At 44.8% G+C, this 21,341-nt stretch overlaps 1 protein-coding gene across 3 annotated transcripts in view; it reads left to right on the forward strand.

The window, feature by feature from the left end:
- ITGA9 (integrin subunit alpha 9) overlaps positions 1 to 21,341 on the forward strand; it is a 636,829-nt gene that overhangs the window by 460,745 nt on the left and 154,743 nt on the right. For all 3 annotated transcript variants that reach the window (XM_073678319.1, XM_073678318.1, XM_073678320.1), the window contains exons 19-22: positions 868 to 954; positions 16,711 to 16,790; positions 18,447 to 18,536; positions 20,609 to 20,717. In XM_073678319.1, the coding sequence (XP_073534420.1) occupies positions 868 to 954; positions 16,711 to 16,790; positions 18,447 to 18,536; positions 20,609 to 20,717 (366 nt within the window). The remainder of the gene's footprint in view (positions 1 to 867; positions 955 to 16,710; positions 16,791 to 18,446; positions 18,537 to 20,608; positions 20,718 to 21,341) is intronic.

A 21,341-nucleotide genomic window follows, 5' to 3' on the forward strand; every position in this document is an offset into this window, starting at 1 on the left:
AGGCTTGCATGGCATAAGCTATTGAGCTGCTGAAACGCTTGCTTCCTTCGGACCTCCAAGGTTCATCCACAGGATGCAAGAGCACAGCAGCTCAATACCGGTTTTCTGCGAGGCTTGCATGGCATAAGCTATTGAGCTGCTGTACGCTCTCTTCCTTCGGACGTCCAAGGTTCATCCACAGGATGTGAGAGCAAAGCAGCTCAATACTGGTTTTCTGCGAGCTTGCATGGCATAACATTGTCATGCGAGACTTGGGAGACCAGGCACTGACATCGCTGGAACTGTGCCTGTACAGGGGTTGAGTATTTGTTATTTTAATCTTACACTGGGGAATATAGTATATAAGAAGGAGTTGTCCTAGTAGTGGACAACCCATTTACATTTCATTATTTGTTTCACATGCAAAAGAAGCTAGAAGCATTTGTCAGCATTAGAAGGAGCTTGCTACATACAATTCTCTACAGCTCCAATTGAACTCTATACCTGATCATGTGTAAGCTTCCCCAACGGTTGATGGCTACAGGGTTTTGCCATTTAATTCTTTGGTCATGCAATGAAATAGGACATTTGTTTAATACTTGAAAACCGCAAATTTAACCAGTTCCAATACCCGCTCGGAGTGGTAATGTTCTCTTTATGTTTGTTCCAGTGTGTGTCTAAGATCTGTGGTTTTGAGACAACTGATGAAGTACAGTCTTCATATAGCCATATTAGATGTGTTTGGTACTTTATACATAACAAGCAATAAATAAGATTAGGCTTCATAAATCTAAACCTTATATTTTATCTGCTTAAAATCACTAATATTTTACAAGGGTAAATAGGCGCTTTACTTATTTCATAAGACAATGTTTTCTTCTTTTGTAGGAAGAGCATGGAATTTCCTGTGAGTTATTGGACGACGACTATCTGAAATGCAGCGTGGGATTTCCATTCATGAGATCACGTTCTAAGGTAAGCTGATAAAATGAGTTTATGCCAAATGCTATATAATTTGGAAGAAAGTACAAAGAACCATATACTAGTTTTTTTTATTAAACTTTACTACTGCTATCACTAAAGCTAGTATCCTGCTCAGGGCCACCATCAGGACAGTACTGCTGTCAGGGGCCCAGGGCCCATCCTCACGGTCACAGTGACCCTGGCCCTAGAAATGAAGCCCATTTATTTCCTGTGAATCAAAATGCGAAAGCCTCCATTAGTGTTTTCTTCTCTTATTCCAAAGAGAGCCACGAAATATATCATATTGATCCTACAAATTCATGTGGTACTGTGTGTGGAAAAGGGGATTTTGACATGTGGCAATACAGCTGGAAAAAGATAAAACCCCATTTGTCTTGCGACCGTGATAATACTAATGGCATCTGTGGTCCTGTCCACAAACAAAAGTCTGTAATCTACTCAACAACTCCCAACGTATTCCTGATTCTCCTGCACATTTGGTTATCGCTAATGTATGCTTAATGTGTACAATCACCAGTGTAAATGCAGCCTTACTCATTATGACTCCTATAGATAAAGACTCAACACAGTATGACACTATGGTTTAAAGTGCAATTTCATTTGGACCACAACACCTCTTTATACCAAATATGTATGTGGGCTACTTATTTTACTTATTAAATTAATTCCTAGGAATATAGAGAGGCAACTTTGTTAATGTTAAAACATTATTTAAACCACTTTTCTGGTGGAAACACATTCCGGTTGAACACTAAATTTATGAAGCCCCTGTTTCACTTTTTCCTTGTAAATGTGTTGGAAAAACAGTTGTAACTTAATTTATTAAAGGGGTTCTCCAGGAATAGAAAAGAGACAAATAACAAAAGGAAATAAACTCCTATATACCTTTACTTAGCAAATCACACTTGTATTGTCTAAGGGGGTAATCACTATAGTATGTTAACATAGCTCTGTTATACTGACAGAAACCTGTCCTAAAAGGTTAATAGGATTGGTGCCTGTGAGCATGTGCAGTAGAAAGCTGTGGCCCCTCCCATCATGTGTAGGAGGGTGTCCTCCCAGCCGATATTCTGATTAAATACTGGAGATACCAAGGGAGCTGAGGTAGGACTCTGCACACACTGCTCTTTACCCTCCATGCCTTTCTGATCTAATACTGGTACTACTGGGAGTGAAGGAGAGTGCATAGGAAAGAAAAGGCTATCATACTGCTATTTACCCTGTCTTAATGATCTACTTCTGGAGATACCAGGTGATACCAGTGGGGTAAGAAGAGGCTGCTAACACTGCTGTCCTCCCTGTCTTTCTGATCTAATACTGGAGATGCTAGGAGTGCTGAGTTAAGAAGATGCTACTCACACTGCTGTCCTCCCTGTCTTTCTGATCCAATACTGGAGATATCAGGCATGCTGCTCTAAGAAGAGGCTGCTCACACTGCTGCTGCTCTTCAGGCTATCTTTCTTATCTAATACTGAAGATACCCAGTATGCTGGGGTAAGACGAGGTTGCTCACATTGCTGTCAACCCTATCTTTCTTATCTAATATTGGAGATACCAGGGGTGGAGAGGTAAGAAGATGCTGCTCTCACTGCTGCTGCTGCTCTTCAAGCTGCCTTTCTGATATAATACTGGAGATATCAGGTGTTCTGAGTTGAGTAAAGGCTGCTCACATCGCTGTCCACCCTGCCTTTCTTATCTAATACTCGAGCTATCCAGGGTGCTGAGGTAAGAAGAGGCTGCTCTCACTGCTGGCCATTCTGTCTTTTTTATTCAATATTGGAGATACCAGGGTTGCTGAAGTAAGAAGAAGCTGTTCACACTGCTACTGCTATTCAAGCTGTCTATCTGATCTAATACTGGAAATATCAGGGGTGATGAGGTAAGTAGAGGCTGCTCACACTGCTGTCCGCCTTTTCTTTCTGATCTAGTACTGCAGATACAAGGACTGCTAAGGAAAGAAGAGGCTGCTCATACTGCTGCCCACACTCTTTCTGAATACTGATGTAAGGGGGAAGACCGGGGTGTAAGTACTTTCAGAACAAGGGATCCGGAACTGCCAGGGCCCTGCCTCTTGTTGCAGGGGGAAGACAGACAGCGAGACAGGAGTCAGGTGACCAGGAAGCTGGGGGTGTGTCCAGAGAGAGAGCTGAGGAGTCAGGTGACCGGGAAGCTGAGCTCGTGTCTGGGAAGAGGGTGGAAAAGGAGTTTTTGTGCGGGAAAAGCGGCAGTGCGCAGGGGACTCAAGCCCGACTAGAGGGAGAAGAGACGCTGGATCCCTGGAGCCGAGCAAGTGAGGTGCACTGTTATGGACTAGGGGCTCAGCGGGTCAAGCCGCCAGAAGATGGAGCATTGTTTAGGCGGGGAAGCCGGAAGAAAGCAACACCGGCACCAGCCGGCAACTGCCTTGTGAGGAGCAAGAGTCAGCTAAGTGTAAAAACTGCCGATTACAACCGTGTCGACTCTGCTACATCTAGCCCAACTGTGGATTGTCAGTTATAGCATATTACCTGCTATTTCCCTTGTTTCCCCATATTTCTCCTGTTACTCCCTGCGCGAATATTGACCCTGTTACAGTAAATCCCCCTTGTTTATTAACCCTGTACTGGCTGCTCTGTGTTTCTGTGTTACTGCATCTAAAGTACCTGTGTTACACTTGGCGTAGTCGGCAGGATGCAGTCTTTAGACACAGACACTGCAGATCAATCCATCTTGGGAGCCCCTAGATCTAGCTTGCCGCTGGGGGCCATGCTCAGCAATCTCCGAAAGTTCACCGGGGACAATATGATGCTGTAGGACTGGGTTGAGAGAGTTAGGAGTATGGTACGTATGCATCCGATGACCCCAGCTATGCAAGCCGAAATAGCCTTACTGGCCCTGGACGGCGAGGCCCGACAATCCGTGATGTACCGCCTTCCCCATGACCGGGCCACTGTAGAAAAAGTGGTGCGGATATTGGAGGAGATGCATGGGGATCCCACCAATGTAGGAGAGCTGAGGATACAGCTGTTTCACCAAGTGCAGCAGGAGGGGGAGACTGTGACGCAATATGTTAATGCATTACAGAGGGTGCATGCCTATATCACTAGAAAAGATGACATGGGGAATTTGGGAATGGGCCCCCCCAACGTGATCTTAAGGGACCAATTTGTGGCAGGCCTCAGGGATGTGCAGCTGAAGCAGGCCTTGCGGGAGCGCCTGCGCGCTAACCCACGTATGACTTTTCTAGAAGTGGGGGCGGAGGCACATGTGAGAGAGCAGGAGATGGGGGTGACGGCCCTGGCAGGGATGGTCCGGAGTAACGAGGTACCCACCCCGCCTGCAGCTGAACCGGAATGGGCTCGAGAGATGCGAAAGGAGATACAAGAAATGCGGGGTGAATGGTCCAGGCTCAAGAAGACCCCTGCACCGACACCAGAGATACTCAGATCAATTGCCCCAGTTAGGGAAAGGCCCCGTCCTGCAGAAGAGTTCATTAGAGAAGTGAGGCAGCCCTAGACAGACAGAGACACGACCTGCTGGAAGTGTGGAGGCGCAGGACATTACGCCAGGGGCTGTGCTAGCCGAGGGTTGCCCCTGTCGCAGCAGCCGTTAAACTAATGGGCTCCGTGTTTGGGGGACACAGCCCGGAGCCTAAGGAAGGGGAAAGAAAAAGAGGAAGTCCCAAGGACCTAGTTTCCACCAGCCCGACTGTCTGGGCCGAAATGAACGCTCGGGCTGTTCACTGCTTGATTGACACGGGATCCCAGGTGACTACGATGACAGAAGCCTACTTTAAACAGCGATTTCCTGAGATAGCGCGGCCTGAATGGGGACCAGTAATTAGACTCACGGCAGCTAATCAATTACCCATCCCAGTCGCAGGGGTGGTGTTGATGAAGATCCGAGTGTGTGGAAAAGATGTGGGAAAAAAAGGGGTTGTCTTGGTCGCAGGGGGAACCGGAAGTGGACCCCCGGTGACCCTCGGAATTAATGTGCTGAAAGAGATCGGGCAAATCCTGATTAGTAAGCCGAAGGAGATTCCTCTAGACCGGTGGGACCCACGAACCCCCCAAAGGAGGGTTTTTCAACAGGCTCAGGAGACGTCGAGTGAAGGGAAGGTCCTGGGGAAAGTAATAGTACCAGCAGCTACAGCGCTCACCTTACCGCCAGGACAAACTGTACTCACGCTACCCGCACAAGCCTGCACACCTCTTGAGGGGGTCGAAGTACAGATAGAACCAACATCGATGGACAAAGTACCCCCCGGACTCCTGGTGGCTCGAACACTTGCCACCGTGCAGGGCGGAAATAGCCCAGATTTTGGGAATGCCAGAGAAGTTGGTGCGACATAATGCGGTACAGCTGTCCACTGTATGAGAAGACCCCTGGAGTCTGGCGGTCACCGTGTCGCCGGAATCCCACCGTGCTGGTGCAAAGGGTGGACGTAGAATCCTAGAACAAATGCGGGCTGAATTGACGGGACTTTCACCTCGACAGGTGCAGCAGGTTGAGGAGGTACTGGAGCGGTACCAGGAAGTCTTTGCTCGCCATGAGGATGATTTTGGTTGCACCGAAGCCATTACCCACGAGATTCCCACGGGGAGCGCTGCCCCAGTGCGAGAGAGATACCGGCAGATACCTCCCCAGATGTATAAAGAGGTTAAGGAGATGCTATCCCATATGTTACAAAATGGTGTGATACGGGAGAGTCAGAGTCCGTGGGCAGCCCCGATTGTCCTGGTCCGGAAGAAAGATGGGACCCTGCGGTTCTGTGTGGACTATAGACGACTGAATGCCTGTACAGTAGGAGACTCTTACCCACTACCCCGAATCGAAGAGTCTCTGTCGGCCTTAGGGAAGGCAAGATACTTCTCCTCCTTGGATCTGGCCAGCGGGTACTGGTAGGTGCCCGTGGCCGAACATGACCGTGCAAAGACGGCGTTCATATTGCCCATGGGACTGTTCGAGTTCAATCGGATGCCCTTCGGCCTGACTAACGCCCCCGGGACGTTCCAGCGTCTGATGGAGAGGTGCCTGGGCAATTTGAACTTCGAGGCGACACTGATTTATCTTGACAACATAATTGTCTGTGCTGCCTCCTTCCCTTGTTTCCCCATATGTCTCCTGTTACTCCCTGCGTGGAGATTGACCCTGTTACAGTAAATCCCCCTTGTTTATTAACCCTGTACTGGCTGCTCTGTGTTTCTGTGTAACTGCATCTAAAGTACCTGTGTTACACTGAGTGGCTGCTGACAGCTAGAAATAGCTTACCAGTACATAGTATGAGCTTCGTACTGCTTATGCTCACAGGCACTTGTCCTACTACTCTTTTAGGTCGGGTTTCTGTTAGTGCAACTAGACAGTGGATGTTTCAATTCCTTTTAGATTACTTGCATAGACAGAACGAGTTGATTTGCTAATTAAAGATATTTAGGTATATATCCTAGAACCCCTTAATTCTTTTCTGACACCTTTCTAATCAGAATAGTTTGAGATTCCACCTGGTAAAGAACATGCTACACTGGAGGAGAGACTGCTGCTCCACCTGAGTGTTTGGAATTTTTTTTTTGGCCATTCTTTTATTTTATATACAGCATGATTTTGTGTCACTTTATTCAATATGTGCTGTTGTCCAGTTTTCCATATTCCAAATCAGTTCTAATATATTTGTTGTTGATGCCCTCATAGCTTATTTTTTCTTGGACCAAATTGTTTGCCAAGATAAATCATTTCAACTAATAATAGTTGTTCATTAAATAATGATGTGATACATTATGATTATTTTTATTTGAACAAGTTTCAAAACCCACTGCTGGATCTCCTAACTGTTTACAGGGGTTACTGGTGATTAATCAAGCACATGGAAAATGATTAGCCTCTTTCATAATTAGCCTATGTGGGAGGAGGAAACAGTATGGCAGCTGCAGAAGTCATTAGTTGTAAAGTTTCCTAAAGGTTCAGAAAGAGTTCTCCACTGAAACTTTGCTAATCATCTTAGGTTACAAAATAAAAAAAAGAAACAACAGATACCTGATAAGTCAACATAAAAAAGTCCAGTTCATGAATAATGGATCTATCATATCAGTCATGGATCTTGTAAGAAAAAAGAAGCCATGACATCAGTGTAATCAGAGCCTCAAGGCAGATTTGGCAATAAATGTCACTTTACAAACTGCTGTGAGGCAGTGACCGGGATCGTATACGAGGGACGTTATATATCCCCCAGAATGTGTACAGAGATCTATTAAATCCATTAGAGTGCATTGCCGTCACAAACTCACCTGCTGCTGCAATGCAGGAATAAAGGTGAGCATTGACCTGGTCAGGCTATCTGGCTAATGCAGATTAGTGAAACCCGGCAGGGCCTTCATTTCTTGGGGGAGGCTACAGGAAGGCAGTGAGACGGCCTCGTCCCTCCAACCCGGGTTTTCCAGTGGCTCTTGCCACAGGTCCTTTAAACAAAACCCTGCATTAAGGATTAGTGTTGTTCAGTGTTGGGACCTGGTAGGAGCATAGCAGAAAAGTTTGGCGGGCCTGTGTGTAGCTGAACCCACACCTGGGAAGGTTCTGCACCCGTCAGGTTCTGAGCGGCCCGGCGTGGCCGTTGCCCACGGCAACCGTTGTTTAAGGACTCATGTTAACCCGACTGCGAGCCGGAGGACTTTTCTGTTTACCCGTAAGTTGCTGAATAAAGCCGTTTATGTTGGACTTGCTTGGGTCACTGCCTCAGTTACTGCACGGTGTGAACACCGCCGCCTTACAACTTGGTGGAGAAAGCGGGCATTGTGACTGAGGCATACCCCACCGGCAGCTGCATGACTACAATCCGGCCTGTCACCTTTCAGCCCCACCCCGTGGACAAAATGGAGGAGCTGTTAAAGCAGCTGGTACTTACCCAGCAGCAGCAGCTGCAGTCTCAGCGGCAACAGCAGGAGCAGCACCAGAGTATCCAATGGCAACTGCAGGAGCGGGAGCAGCAGTACAATCAGCAGCAGCTGCAGTCTCAGCGGCAACAGCAGGAGCAGGAGCAGCAGCACAATCAGCAGCAGCAGTTACTGTACCAGCAAAAAACAAATGAACTGTTGCTGCAACAGATTGCTGCCCTGCGGGAAACGGCCACAACGCCGATTCCGGAACGTCGAGAGGCCCTTGACAAGGTTCGCTCAGCGTTGAGGAAGATGGGACCGGCGGACGACGTGGAAGCCTTCCTGACCATCTACGAATGCACAGCAGAGCGGGAAAACCTACCAGCCGGCCAGTGGGCGGAAGTGGTGGCTCCGTTTTTGGTCGGCGATGCCCAGAAGGCCTATTTTGACCTCAGTCGGGAGGACGCCCAGGACTACCTGAGGCTCAAAGGTGAGATCCTTGCCCGGCTGGGGGTCAATACGTACGTGAGGGCTCAGCGCAAGTGTTCATGGGCCTTTGTGGAGACCCGACCCGCCCGGTCTCAGGCTTATGACCTTTTGCAGCTGGTAAAGAGGTGGCTCCAGCCTGAGTCTTTGACTCCAGCCCAGATGGTGGAGAAGGTGGTGGTCGACCGGCTGGTGAGGACTCTGCCGGCCGCTATCCAATGTTGGGTGGGACAAGGGGACCCCGGCACCCTCGACCAGGTGGTCAGCCTGATCAAACGCTACTCGGCCACTCAGGACTTTATCCGGGACTCTGCCCCCTCGCGGCTGTCACGCCGATCCCTGCCAACCTAGGACCCGGGAAGGGGGTCGCGTCCCTCTGCTGAGGATAGTCAGCACCGTACCCGTGCTGATTGGGTACCCCGGAGTGAGAGTAGCAAGAGACCGGTTCCCTCCCAAACGGTCATAAGACCTTACAGTACCTCCACTATTAGGTGCTGGCGGTGTCAGGGGCCGGGACATTTGGCTGCTAACTGCCCCCCTGACTACAGAGCCTATGGACTGCGGGTATAACCGCCGGGTTTCAATGTACACCCAGACCGTCTGCACTGCGAGTGCCGACCCCTCAGACAGTGAACCCCAACTGTGCCAGGTACTGGTTAATGGGTACCCCACGGAGGCCCTCCTAGGCTCGGGGAGCCTAGTGACTTTGGTGCATGGGTCGCTCGTGGCAGGAGACAAGACCAGTGGACGGACAGTCGGGGTTGTGTGTATCCATGGGGACCTCCGAGAGTACCCAACCGCATAGGTAGTTTTGTCCACGCCATGTGGCGACATAAAACATGTGGTGGGGGGACTGTGTTGGGAAGAGACTTGCCCCTGTTCCGGACTCTGTGGAAAAACAAAATCCACTCTCCCCCGGTAAAATTTATTACAGGCGCTGTACCCGATGGCAGGAGAGGTCGAGGAGACCCCATCAATCCCCGAGCTGGAAGTGTCTCGGGACACGTTTGGGACAGCTCAGCTACAGGATCCCACCCTGACTCGGGCGTGGGAAAGGGTGTTAGAGGTAAATGGCGTAGCTCAACAGCACGGTGCAGATACTGTATTTCCACGCATGGTAGTCAACGGTGAGTTGCTCTATAGGGTAGACAAGATCAGGGACGAGGTCGTGGAACAGTTAGTGGTACCTCAGTCGTACCGTCGGACGGTTCTAGATTTGGCACACACACACACCTGCTGGGTGGACACTTAGGGGTTAAAAAGACGCAAGAACATATCTTGCAGCGGTTCTTTTGGCCGGGAATTTACGCGGAGGTCCAAAAGTACTGCGAATCCTGCCCCGAATGTCAACTGACCACACCCATCGGCAGTTTCCGTAGCCCATTGGTACCCCTGCCAGTGATAGAGGTACCTTTTGAGCGTATTGCAATGGACTTGGTAGGGCCCCTTGTAAAATCCGCTCGTGGCCACCAACATATACTGGTGGTCGTCGACTATGCCACCCGGTACCCGGAGGCTATACCGCTACGCCACACCTCGGCAAAACTGATTTCACGGGAGCTGTTTGCCATGTTCTGTCGCCTTGGACTACCTAAGGAGATCCTTATAGATCAAGGGACTCCTTTTATGTCCAAGGTGACAAGGGAACTGTGCAAAATGCTAAAAATTAAACAATTGCGCACCTCGGTGTACCACCCTCAAACCAAAGGGCTAATAGAACGGTTCAATAAAACCCTCAAGTCCATTTTAAAAAAGGTGGTTTCTAAGGACGAAAGAGATTGGGACATGTTGCTACCCTATTTGATGTTCGCCGTCCGTGAGGTAACCCAGGCTTCCACAGGGTTCTCAAAGGTGGGAGAGGTAAGTTACCGGGTGTATCAGCCCGGAAGGAGGAAACCTTCAGCCAGGGATGCGTCCGGGGGAGAGGTCAGGATAAGTGATGCTCTCACTAAACAGCAGCGACGGGAGGCTCGCTCGCTGGTGCAACAGAATACCAACGTGTTCTCAGTGCTACTGGGTAGGACTACCTTTCTCCAACATGACATTGTCACTGAACCTGGAGTAAGGGTGTGAATGAGACCGTACCGGGCACCCGAAGCCCGGAGGCAAGCCATCACGGCTGAGGTAAATTAAATGATCCAGTTAGGCGTCATCAAGGAATCACGGAGTAAGTGGGCTAGCCCCATCCTACTGATTTCGAAACCAGACGGATCGTCGAAATTTGACCTATATCCAATGCCCAGGGTGGAAGAGCTCATTGAGAGACTGGGGCAGGCCCAGTACTTTACCATGCTCCATCTCACCAAGGGTTACTGGCAGGTACCTCTCACGGAATCGGCGAAGGAGAAGACTGCCTTCATAACTCCGGAGAGTCTATATCACTATGTGGTCTTGCCTTTTGGGTTACATGGGGCCCCGGCTACATTCCAGAGGCTGATGGACATAGTGCTCAAGCACCATCAGGAGTGCGCGTCCGCATATCTAGATGATATCATCTTTAGCACTGTCTGGCATACGCATCTATCCCAGGTACAAGTGGTGCTGAATTCTCTCAGTGCCGCGGGGTTAACGGCAAACCCAAAAAAATGTGCGATAGGGCTAGAGGAAGCCCGATATTTGGGGTATGTAATTGGCCGAGGAGTTATCAAGCCCCAAATCAGTAAAGTTGAGGCCATAAAAAACTGGCCTAAACCGTCAAGTACAAGGCAGGTGAGGGCTTTCCTTGGCATCCTTGGGTATTACCGCCGGTTTATACCTAATTTTGCTGGAAGAACGGCGGCCCTGACCCATCTCTTGAAATGAAAAAAAAAAAAATCGATAATGGTTCGGTGGAACCCTCAGGCAGAAGAAGCCTTTCAGTCCATGAAGTTGGCCCTGTGTGGACAGCCGGTCCTCATCAGCCCCAACTTCAAGGAAACCTTCATTGTACAGACAGATGCCTCGGAGGTAGGCCTCGGGGCGGTATTGTCACAAAAAGTGAATGGCGAAGAGCACCCGGTCACCTACCTGAGTAGAAAACTTATGCCGGCAGAGAAAAACTATAGCGTGGTAGAGGAGTGTTTGGCTATTAAGTGGGCCTTGGAATCACTACGTTATTATTTACTCGGGCGTCAGTTCCGCTTTGTGACGGACCACTCACCCTTGGTATGGATGAGGAACGCCAAGGAGAGGAATGCGCAAGTCACCAGGTGGTTCCTGTCACTGCAAAATTTCAGTTTCTCTGTAGAACATCGCCCTGGGAAGTCGCAGGCAAACGCGGATGCCCTGTCTCGGGCACCCTGTATGGTGACAAATGTTCAACCCCACAAGTTTGAACAGAGGGGGGGGGGGATATGTGAGGCAGTGACCGAGATTATATACGAGGGACGTTATATATCCCCCAGAATGTGTACAGAGACCTATTAAATCCATTGGAGTGCATTGCAGTCACAAACTCACCTGCGGCTGCAATGCTGGAATGAAGGTGAGCATTGACCTGGTCAGGCTATCTGGCTAAGGCAGATTAGTAAAACCCGGCAGGGCCTTCATTTCTTGGTGGAGGCCACAGGAAGGCAGTGGGGCGGCCTCCTCCCTCCAACCTGGGTTTTCCAGTGGCTCTTGCCACAGGTCCTTTAAAAACCCTGCAGTAAGGATTAGTGTTGTTCAGTGTTGGGACCTGTTAGGAGCATAGCAGGAAAGTTTGGCGGGCCTGTGTGTAGCTGAACCCACGCCTGGGAAGGCTCTGCACCCGTCAGGATCTGAGCGGCCCGGCACGGCCGTTGCCCATGGCAACTGTTGTTTAATGACTCATGTTAACCCGGCTGTGAACCGGTGGACTTTTCTGTCCACCTATCCTGATTGACAGCTCCTCAGTGTCCCTCCTGCTGCTGAAATCTCACACTGCTCATTACAAGCTGCGGCTATCAGTCAGGCTGGGTGGGTGGACACTGAATTCCCCATGGAGCAATTTCTTTCTTAGTTGGTTTCAAGAATTTTCATCTTAAAATCAGAATTATACAGCTACTCTGACGTATTCCATTAGGCCGAAGACATCTAATTAATAATGTATGCAGTTTGTATTGCGAAGTCTGATGACAGATCTATTTTAAATTCTATATGTCATGAAGATACAGATTAGATTTACAGTTAATTGCTGTAAAATTGCAGGAGTGCTATCATTGTGGTGAACCTCTATCATTCATTGGATACACGAATGTGGCATAGTGAGTTGGAAAAAAAAGCCAAAGGATCATCAAGTTCAAAATATAAATATACTCTATAGCAGGGGTGGAGAACCTTTTTTCTGCCAATGGCCATTTGGATATTTATACCATCCTTTGGGGGCCACACAAATTGCGCGCTAACTCCGCCCACAAAGTACATCCATTCGCTGGCAGCACAGAGCAAAAAGAAATGAATGGGCCGGTGGCCATCAAAACACAGTTGCCAGCCCAAGCATTGTTGTGCCTGGAAATCTGCCTTGGGGCCAGATAAAAGGTCATCGTGGGCCGTAAACGGTCCGCGGGCCTAAGGTTCCCCACCCCTGGTCTATAGCGTAGTTTTTATATCAGTTTTCAGAGGTGTCTTTTAAAAGCAGTTTTCAATACAGTATTATTCTCACTGTATACAGTGACACAGCACCAGTCTGCATCTGTCTCTGACAACCAAGATCAGGACAAACATTTGTCAGAGTGAACAGTGTAGCCCTCCAGGATGAAAAACATATGTTTTTAAGAATTGTTAGTGATTTTTTCTTTCTTTTTCCATGTCCCTAAACTGACAAAAAAGAAGAGCTTGCAGTTTTCACTTTTGCTTTGAAGTCTAATATTAGGCTGATATTTCCTGTTCTGTAGAGATCACTTTTCTGTAGCCATCTCAGTATCATCACTGACAGGATTACAATGAAAGAGATCACATACCTATAGATAACGCAGGATCTATCATTCACAATAGGTAATGATAAGCCCTCATCCTCTCCATCTACTCCTTCCTGTACAATAACCTCTGCAATGCTAAGAACATACCTAGAAAACTCCCTAGTAGTCAATGAACATCTCCTGTCTATTGTTTCCTATGGTCTTTATGGATGATGTAAAAAATATATTTAAATGCTTTTAACAGACACTCAGCAAATCTAAATAATAATAATAAAAAAAAGAATATGTTTCACTAGCTGGTCTTACCAATTAGTAAAGAAAAATATAAGAGACACATTCCCTTTAAAAGAAAGTATACCCAAGTGACAGGTGCAGATGGAGCTTTCATGCATTGAAGACTTGTCATTTTTGCTATAAAGGTCTTGGGAACTTTGTTTCAACACTGCTCAGTGCATAACTTGGCCCCATGTGCCAGAACTGAAGACAACAAATTGTTTTGTTCACCTTTCGGAAAATTAGTTCCAACCACACACTTATAAAAAATTCTCATATTCTGCATCCAAAATTTCTCCTAGCAGAATGTATTTCTTCCATAGCAATAATTTGGTACCATCCAGACTCGGGTATTAAATATGAGATTCAGAATAGCTGCAGTAGTTGCTATCCATCTTGAGACATCAAAGGGTTGAAGTGAGATCTGCAGATGTATGATTCTCAGCTTCAAAATCGCCCTGCCTGAGATACAGCTTCTTAAAATATCCCCCCTCCCCAGGGGAAGAGTGGGGAAGGGTACTGCAAGGCTGCAGCAGCAGGGACAGGAGGGAGATGATGTGTAGGAAAATGTAAAAAAAATCATGTTAAAAAATTAAATAACCCTTTTTTCTTAAGTCCTTTTGTTGGAGAAAAATAAAATACATATTTGGCATCACCGTGTCTGTAACATCCCATAGCAAAAAAAGAATACAAGAATGGCCATTCAAATATTGGATTAAATGTGATAAAAAAAAAAGTCTCATGAACCCCAAAATGGTACCAAACAATCTTTCATTTTGTCACAGAAAAGAATCATCCCTCACACAGCTCCGTAGATGAAAAAAAACAAACATTTATGGCTCTTACAATATGACAACACATAGATTTTTTTTAAATATTAGATATTATTGTAAAAAAGTGCTAAAATATGAATAAACTATACATATTTGGTATCATAATGTCTGTAATGACTCAAACTATAAAATAGCAAAAGTTGTGACTTTTGGTGCTTTGTGACAGTTCTGCCATCTTTATGAAAAGTGGATGGACCTTAGCGCAAAGGGAAATAGCCCAGCATGACCTCAAAGATTCACTATAATTTACATAAATTATAGGAGAAATATTAACACTGGTGTGTGGGCAGCTAGAATATGCTCTAAATTAAAGGGTGTGCACCTCTTAATGAATTTGGCGCATCTTATTCCAGCGAACTCTGGATAATGATGGTGTATGAAACACAAGTCTTCTTTTCTAATGGCCCTACATAATTGTCAGCTGAACCCACCATTATTGACGGATTTGGACAATAATTTAATGTATATGAGGGCCCCGGACAACTGGTCATTGGGGGAGATGTCAGTCGAGCAAGTCCAATTTTGGATCTCCAATAGCTTTGTTCTTCCACAGATAAGCCGGTGCCAGACTTGACTGGCGACAGCTTTTTAATAGAGACCACAGGAGCGCTTGCCCAAAGATGGCTGTCTGCGGAAGTATCGGCCAATGGCCATCTAACACTTTCTACAGATTTCTGTTTCTCATGTATGGATAATCTCTGCCTTAAAGTCATGAAATATATGCAGAGTGTATATCAGCTTGGAGTGAACCTTCTGAAGGATTCTGATTGTTGGGAATGTTGTGGAGCTTTTGTGCTTCTGATCACTTATCGCTATCACACCACAGTGGTTACCAGTAGTTGGGCGAGCCTTGTGTCTCTGGAACTGAGCAGCACATATTTCACTAATACAGGCAAGATGAATGGCTTCTATTTAAATTCTGTATAGTAACTCGGGGTTATCAGTTTGGCTTCAGATCACATAGAAACTCTGGAGTCTTGACAGATTTTATTGCTTTGTTACGGGAGTAGTCTGTTTTTTGGTTTCTTTAATGAATGAACATGCACGTGTCAGCAGATGGATGCTTTGCACATTAGTTCCTTTTAATGGCTTATTATTGTATGGCAGCATTCCTAGTTCAGTAAAAGAATGTAAATGCATGTGAGAAATGTTCAGAAAATAACACCGAGAAGGATATTTTTGCCTAACATAGGAGCAGATCTGTCGCCAGATTTCACAATACTAATTATTAGATAGATATTTTAGACCTGATGAGTCTGATGTACTCACTTTAAAAATCCATGTAAGAATGGCTGCTTATTCATTTTTTCCTACCTAAAAATTAGCATTTTAGGAGTTCAGCTTTAGCTCTACTCATACTATGCTCATATTAACTTGGGTGTAACACAGCCATTCTAACCTGGATTATCAAAGAAAGTACATCAGCCTTATCAGGTTTATGATATCAGTTTTGCAATATGTGCAGTTGTTGTGAAATCTGACGTCTGATACATTTTAAAGACACTGACCACGCAATTGAATTGTATAAATTATCATCAAGGAGTAGAATTTATTAGACTGAAGGTAAGCGCTCAGTTATTGAAGTTTACATGTTGAAAGAAGAAAGATTTGAAAAGTTTAAGGATGTGAGGGACTATGGTGATAGTCATGTTGTAATGTTAGACAACTAAGGGAGAGCATCTCCAAAACAGGTCCGGTCAGGTGTTAAGTACTTACAAAAGCTGGTTTGAGGAAGGCAACCAATGAACAATGGACGGATCATGAGCGCTCATTGATTCATATGGGGAATCAAGGAAAGCCCATCTGGTCCAGGCCCACAGAAGAGCTATTATTCCAAAGTGTACATGAATCAGTTATTGCCATTCTCCCATCTCGCTGTGCTAAGCTGTTTCCCTAAGTCCCATTCATTTCTATGGGAGATATGGAAGCGGTATACGGTATGCGCTCTCGACTGCTTTTGTAGTTCCACCTTCAGTGGTCGAAATCTGGACAAAGTTATTGTCATCTCTTCTAATGCTGGCTGTTTGCAAAAAGTCCCGAACTATTGTGCATCACAGCTCGATTTGTATGGTACTGCATAGCCAAAAACCAGTTATAATGCCCAAACTGACCCCTATCACAAAAAGTCTTACAGTGGGCACATAAACAGCAGAAATGGCAGAAAATCCTGTGATCATAATCATATGAGTCAGATTTGGGTAGCAGTCCCCTGTGGACATAGGCATAGCTAGTTGTTGCAAAGGTAGCAGATGCACCTACACATAGGTCAGAAAGGACAATAATTGGTTCCTATGACTTTGCAATGTTTCATACATCTTATCAAAAACTGATAAGAAGAGGCTAAGTAAATTGATGTACGCTTGATTTTGTAAGTTCTTTACGGTTTAGGAGACCTGCTTGTTGACTGTGTAAATGTCATCTAATTTAAAAGACACTTATTCCTTCTTCTAATAGTATGACTTCAGTGTGATCTTTGATACAAGTCACTTATCTGGAGAAGATGATATTCTTCAGTTCCTGGTCACTGCCCAAAGGTACATTTTCTGAAGTTTATTATGATGTTTATACACTTAATGTGTCTATATTGTCCTTATCATTGGTTGGGTATGAATAATTTGCTGCTGGCTCTCCCAAGAAGGGCCGTGAAATACAAAAATGTACAAAATATCATCAAGGCACATATTGTTATGTGATTAGACAGTTGCCTTCTGTGCCACCTCTCCACTGCTCCTCACAGATCTTTGTAGACTGGCTGCAGCGGTGACGTCACGTCTATAGCACATTACGAATGTAATATGATTGACTGCAGTGGTCGCATGCTGTCAATGTGACGTCACTGCTGCAGATTTGTAAGAAAAGCTGGTGGTGAGCAGCAGAGAATCGGTGCTGGAGCAGCGGTGAGAAACAGTGAATTTGTTATTTTCATACAGGTCAAACTTTTGGACCTTTTAAGTTGTTTGAAATTAGAACACCCATTTAAAAATGTAAGATTCTCTCTATAGTAATTCTGGACACCATATTCCATTAGCTTTTAGCTTGGAGAACTGTACATCATCTACAAACTCATTGTTAAAGGGGTTGTCCGGCCTTAGAGTACAGACTTGTAAATACTCACATCGGAGTGCACTGAGGAAGAGTCTCTGATGCCAGGAACTCCGAGTACTTGACCGCAAGTATGCAAACTACATACATGCGGTCACATGCCGACTAGACGTGTCACTTCGCTCAATACACATGTCTAATCGGAATGTGGCTGGAAGTATGCAAATCGCATACTTGCAGTCACATGACCGATTGCTTCTGGTGCTGGCACTGGAGAATCCTAACAGTGTGCAGTGTGCGCGATGTGAGGAATCACAAGTCTGCAGTCACATAGAATGACTGCAGACTTGTACCCCAAGGGCAGACGACCCCTTTAATGAGATTAGTATAGTTCCTAGGTCCACACTTATGAAGATGTCTCTGATATGTCAAATGTTTATCATAGGATTCAGTTGGATGAACACGTAGGTGGGCTGCGCTGCTGGAGTAAATCAGTTCTTCAGAAATGATGATGAGGAAAAGTTGTTTTTTTCACAATGAGTTTAAAATGTTTTAGTTTTTTTTACTTAATTAAGATGCCGGTATGGCATTGAAACGCATTGTGAATAAAAAACCTTTTCCTCATCATCATCTCTGAAGAATTGATTTACTCCAGCAGGGCAGCCCACCAACGCGTTCATCCAACTGGATCCAATATCTCCTGGAGGGTTCATCCCCCAGCCATGGGGCATCAGCTGGTTTTCTTCATACCTTCATAGGAGTTGTGCCTGTCACACCTCCACCAGGTGAGTGTACCAGCACTCTCCTACTCTCCCTCCATACGGTATCACCTTATTGTGATTCCCACTTCTAGATTTACACAAATGTTTAGAATAATCATAGGTACACTTTAATACATTTACGAAAATGATGTATATTACATTTTAATATGAATACACTATAAGTGTTACGCTGGACAATGCATGCGGATCTTTACTGCTCCATGAGGAAAGAAAGCCCCCTCTGCACTCTTGTTTCCTCCTTATGGTTTGTCTTTCACTATCTTCCAAATTTTCATAGAATTAGTTAAATATGTGATTCTTCTTGATGTGACAAAATGCATCCAGTAGTGACATGAAATATTTGCTTTATTGTATCTTCTTGCCCAGTGGAAACAATGAACGAGCTGAATCTTTACATGACAACACCCTCATTCTGGCCGTGCCCCTAAAGCATGAAGTGGACTTGTCTGTAACAGGGTAAGCGACGACCTGGCATCTTACACTAATGAAAGGAAGGGTACAGTTTTCATCCCAATGGAAAATCACATTCTTTTCATGTTTATATGTCAAACTTTCCAGCACCAGCTTTCATCTAGCCTCAGTTCTCAGGCTGTAAAAACAGGATATATTAGAGTAATGTTTGATGGCGAGTTCACAACTCTTTCCTATAAGAATAGAAGACATGTATTTATTTAGTGTTAATAAGAATGTTTAACATTTAATGTGATGCGAAGTATCACAAAAGTAGTAATATCAGGAAAACCCCATTGTCAGCATTTTTCAGCCGCTATATATATTTTGTAGTGTGATTTTAAACCAGTAGCATGAGACCTTTTCTATATTATATTAACTCTGCACAGACTAATAAACCAATATCAAAACGTATTTAAAAATGGGATCAAATTCCTCTCTGAGACACTGTTCAATAGTAAAATTGTAGAACTAAGAAGAAAAAGTCATGGGATTTTGGAAATGACAGGATGGATAGACATGATATACTAATGATGAAGAAAATGGAAACAAATTTTTAAACATCTCTATTTATTCAGCATCAAGTATGAGCGACACGTGCAGAAATACATGCATTATACACATTATGGCTGCTATCAGTGAGGTTATTAATGGTTGTCAGAGGAATGTTAGACAATTGTCTTGAAAAACGGATCCTGCCACACTTTGGATAAATGGACTTCATTGGTCGGCATTTGTAAAGGCCCCTGACAGCAGCGGATCTTGATGATTTGAATGCCCAAGTGCTTTCAGCGTGGTTGAACATTCCTCAGACTGCAATTAATAACTTCATTCATAGCAGCTAAGGTGTGTAAGTGCGTGTATTTCTCCATGTGGCACTCACACCAGGGGTGGACAGATCATTAGTGCAACCTGTGACCACCAAAGCAGGTGGAATTGTGCATTATAATGAGCTATTGGACTGCAAAGGGCCCATAAATTGTTTTTGCACAGGGGCCATCTTCTGTCTGTGTCCACCAGTGGCTCACACTCAATACTGAATAATTTGAGGTGTTTTGAAAATTTATTTTCCATTATTTCATCATTTGCATTTTATTAACATGTCTATTTATCCTGCAATTTTCACAGTGTTATACATGTTCTTCTTGGTGTTGCAATTTCAATGTTGAGGAGTGTAGATAAAGAACAGCTCATACTTCATCTATCCATTTTCTACTGTGCACATAGTAGTTATCGCTTAGATTTCCTTCTGTATGGTTGTAGAATCTATAACTGCGTCACTAGACAGATGTATGAATCTTTTGTGTACTATTTCGATTTGCGGAGAACTAATGACTGGTACACACAGCAGCAAGTATATTTCTGAACAAGTTATGATGCCACACTGATGTCTTCATATATCATCTACACTTTGTGTTCAATGAAATGCCAATGCATAAAAATTAATATATTACCAATTTTCCAAATATCTTAGCGATATTTTATGGAGCAATAAATATGTGTTCTGAGCTATAAAGGTTGCATTTGCAGCAGAATACAATGTACCACTGGTCATTGTAATATAGATGCACACAAAGTGGACCTGTCATGTCTCCTGGCTTGTCTTCTTTAGCAAGTACTTGTATTTCCTATGAAACAACAATTTTGGATCACATTTTTTTTAACTATGCACTGTGTCAATATTCAGTTATTTCTCCTAGTAATTTATGAATAAATTGACTACTAGTTGTTACTATTCCCATAATCAAAGGGATGTGTCACTACAGTTTGATATCGGCAGCACTGATTGGATAATATCAGACTGTGTGGCGACACCCCTCCAACCTGTAACACCCAGTTGTCAATTTATTCATACATTTCTGTGAGTAGTAACAGAGGACTGGCACAATGCCGGGTTCCAGGAAAAGATGCACTAGAATTGTTAGTCCATAGGAAACAGAATTATTTACTAAAACAGACATGTTACGAGAGCCAGCAGATCCTTTCTAATAATCCATACATAATCCATACATGTAGTAGTAATTTGTGACCACTGCACAAAGCAGATTCTTATTTGAGTGTTTTATTCTTTTATTCAGAACTGTCTCCCCTTCCTCCTTTGTGTACGGCGATACAGTGGATGGTTCGCATTTCATTATACTCCGGGATTTGGAATGTCACTTCCAGCCTTTAAATTTCACATTACAGGTCTGCTTTCCTTTGTGTTTAGTAATATATGTGACAGACACAATGAAAGAGTGTAGTAAGTAATTCATGCTCAGTTTAGCTGCACATACTGTGATCATTTGCTGTTCATCCAGACATATACACATTAGTTTGAAATTGGCAGTGAGAGTTTATCAACTGATACAAATACAGTATATGAGAATGATTAGAGAGCACAAGTACATTATAGACCTATGTGAGGATTGCCTGTATTGTCAGATTTCACAAAAGCACTATGGGCAGTGGTACTAAACACGCACTGCCATAGCATGCCCACATGACCAGTTGCATAAGTTTTGCTAAATACAGTCATGGCCGAAAGTGGTGGCACCCTTGAAATTGTTCCAGAAAATAAATATTCCTCCCAGAAAATTATTGCAATTACACATGTTTTGTTATACACATGTTTAATTCCTTTGTGTGTATTGGAACAACCCAAAAAATACTGAGCAAAAAGGCAAATTGAACATAATTTCACACAAAACCCCAAAAATGAGGCGGACAAAATTGTTGGCAGCCTCAACTGGTTGCACACCCTTTGGAATAAATAGCTGCAGTCTCAACTGGAATTTTGGACCAATCTTCTGTTGCAAACTGTTCCAGGTC

This window comes from Phyllobates terribilis, unplaced genomic scaffold (assembly GCF_046119375.1).
Source record: "Phyllobates terribilis strain yellow unplaced genomic scaffold, ASM4611937v1 Scaffold_4__5_contigs__length_816908805, whole genome shotgun sequence".
NCBI classification, from domain to species: domain Eukaryota; kingdom Metazoa; phylum Chordata; class Amphibia; order Anura; family Dendrobatidae; genus Phyllobates; species Phyllobates terribilis.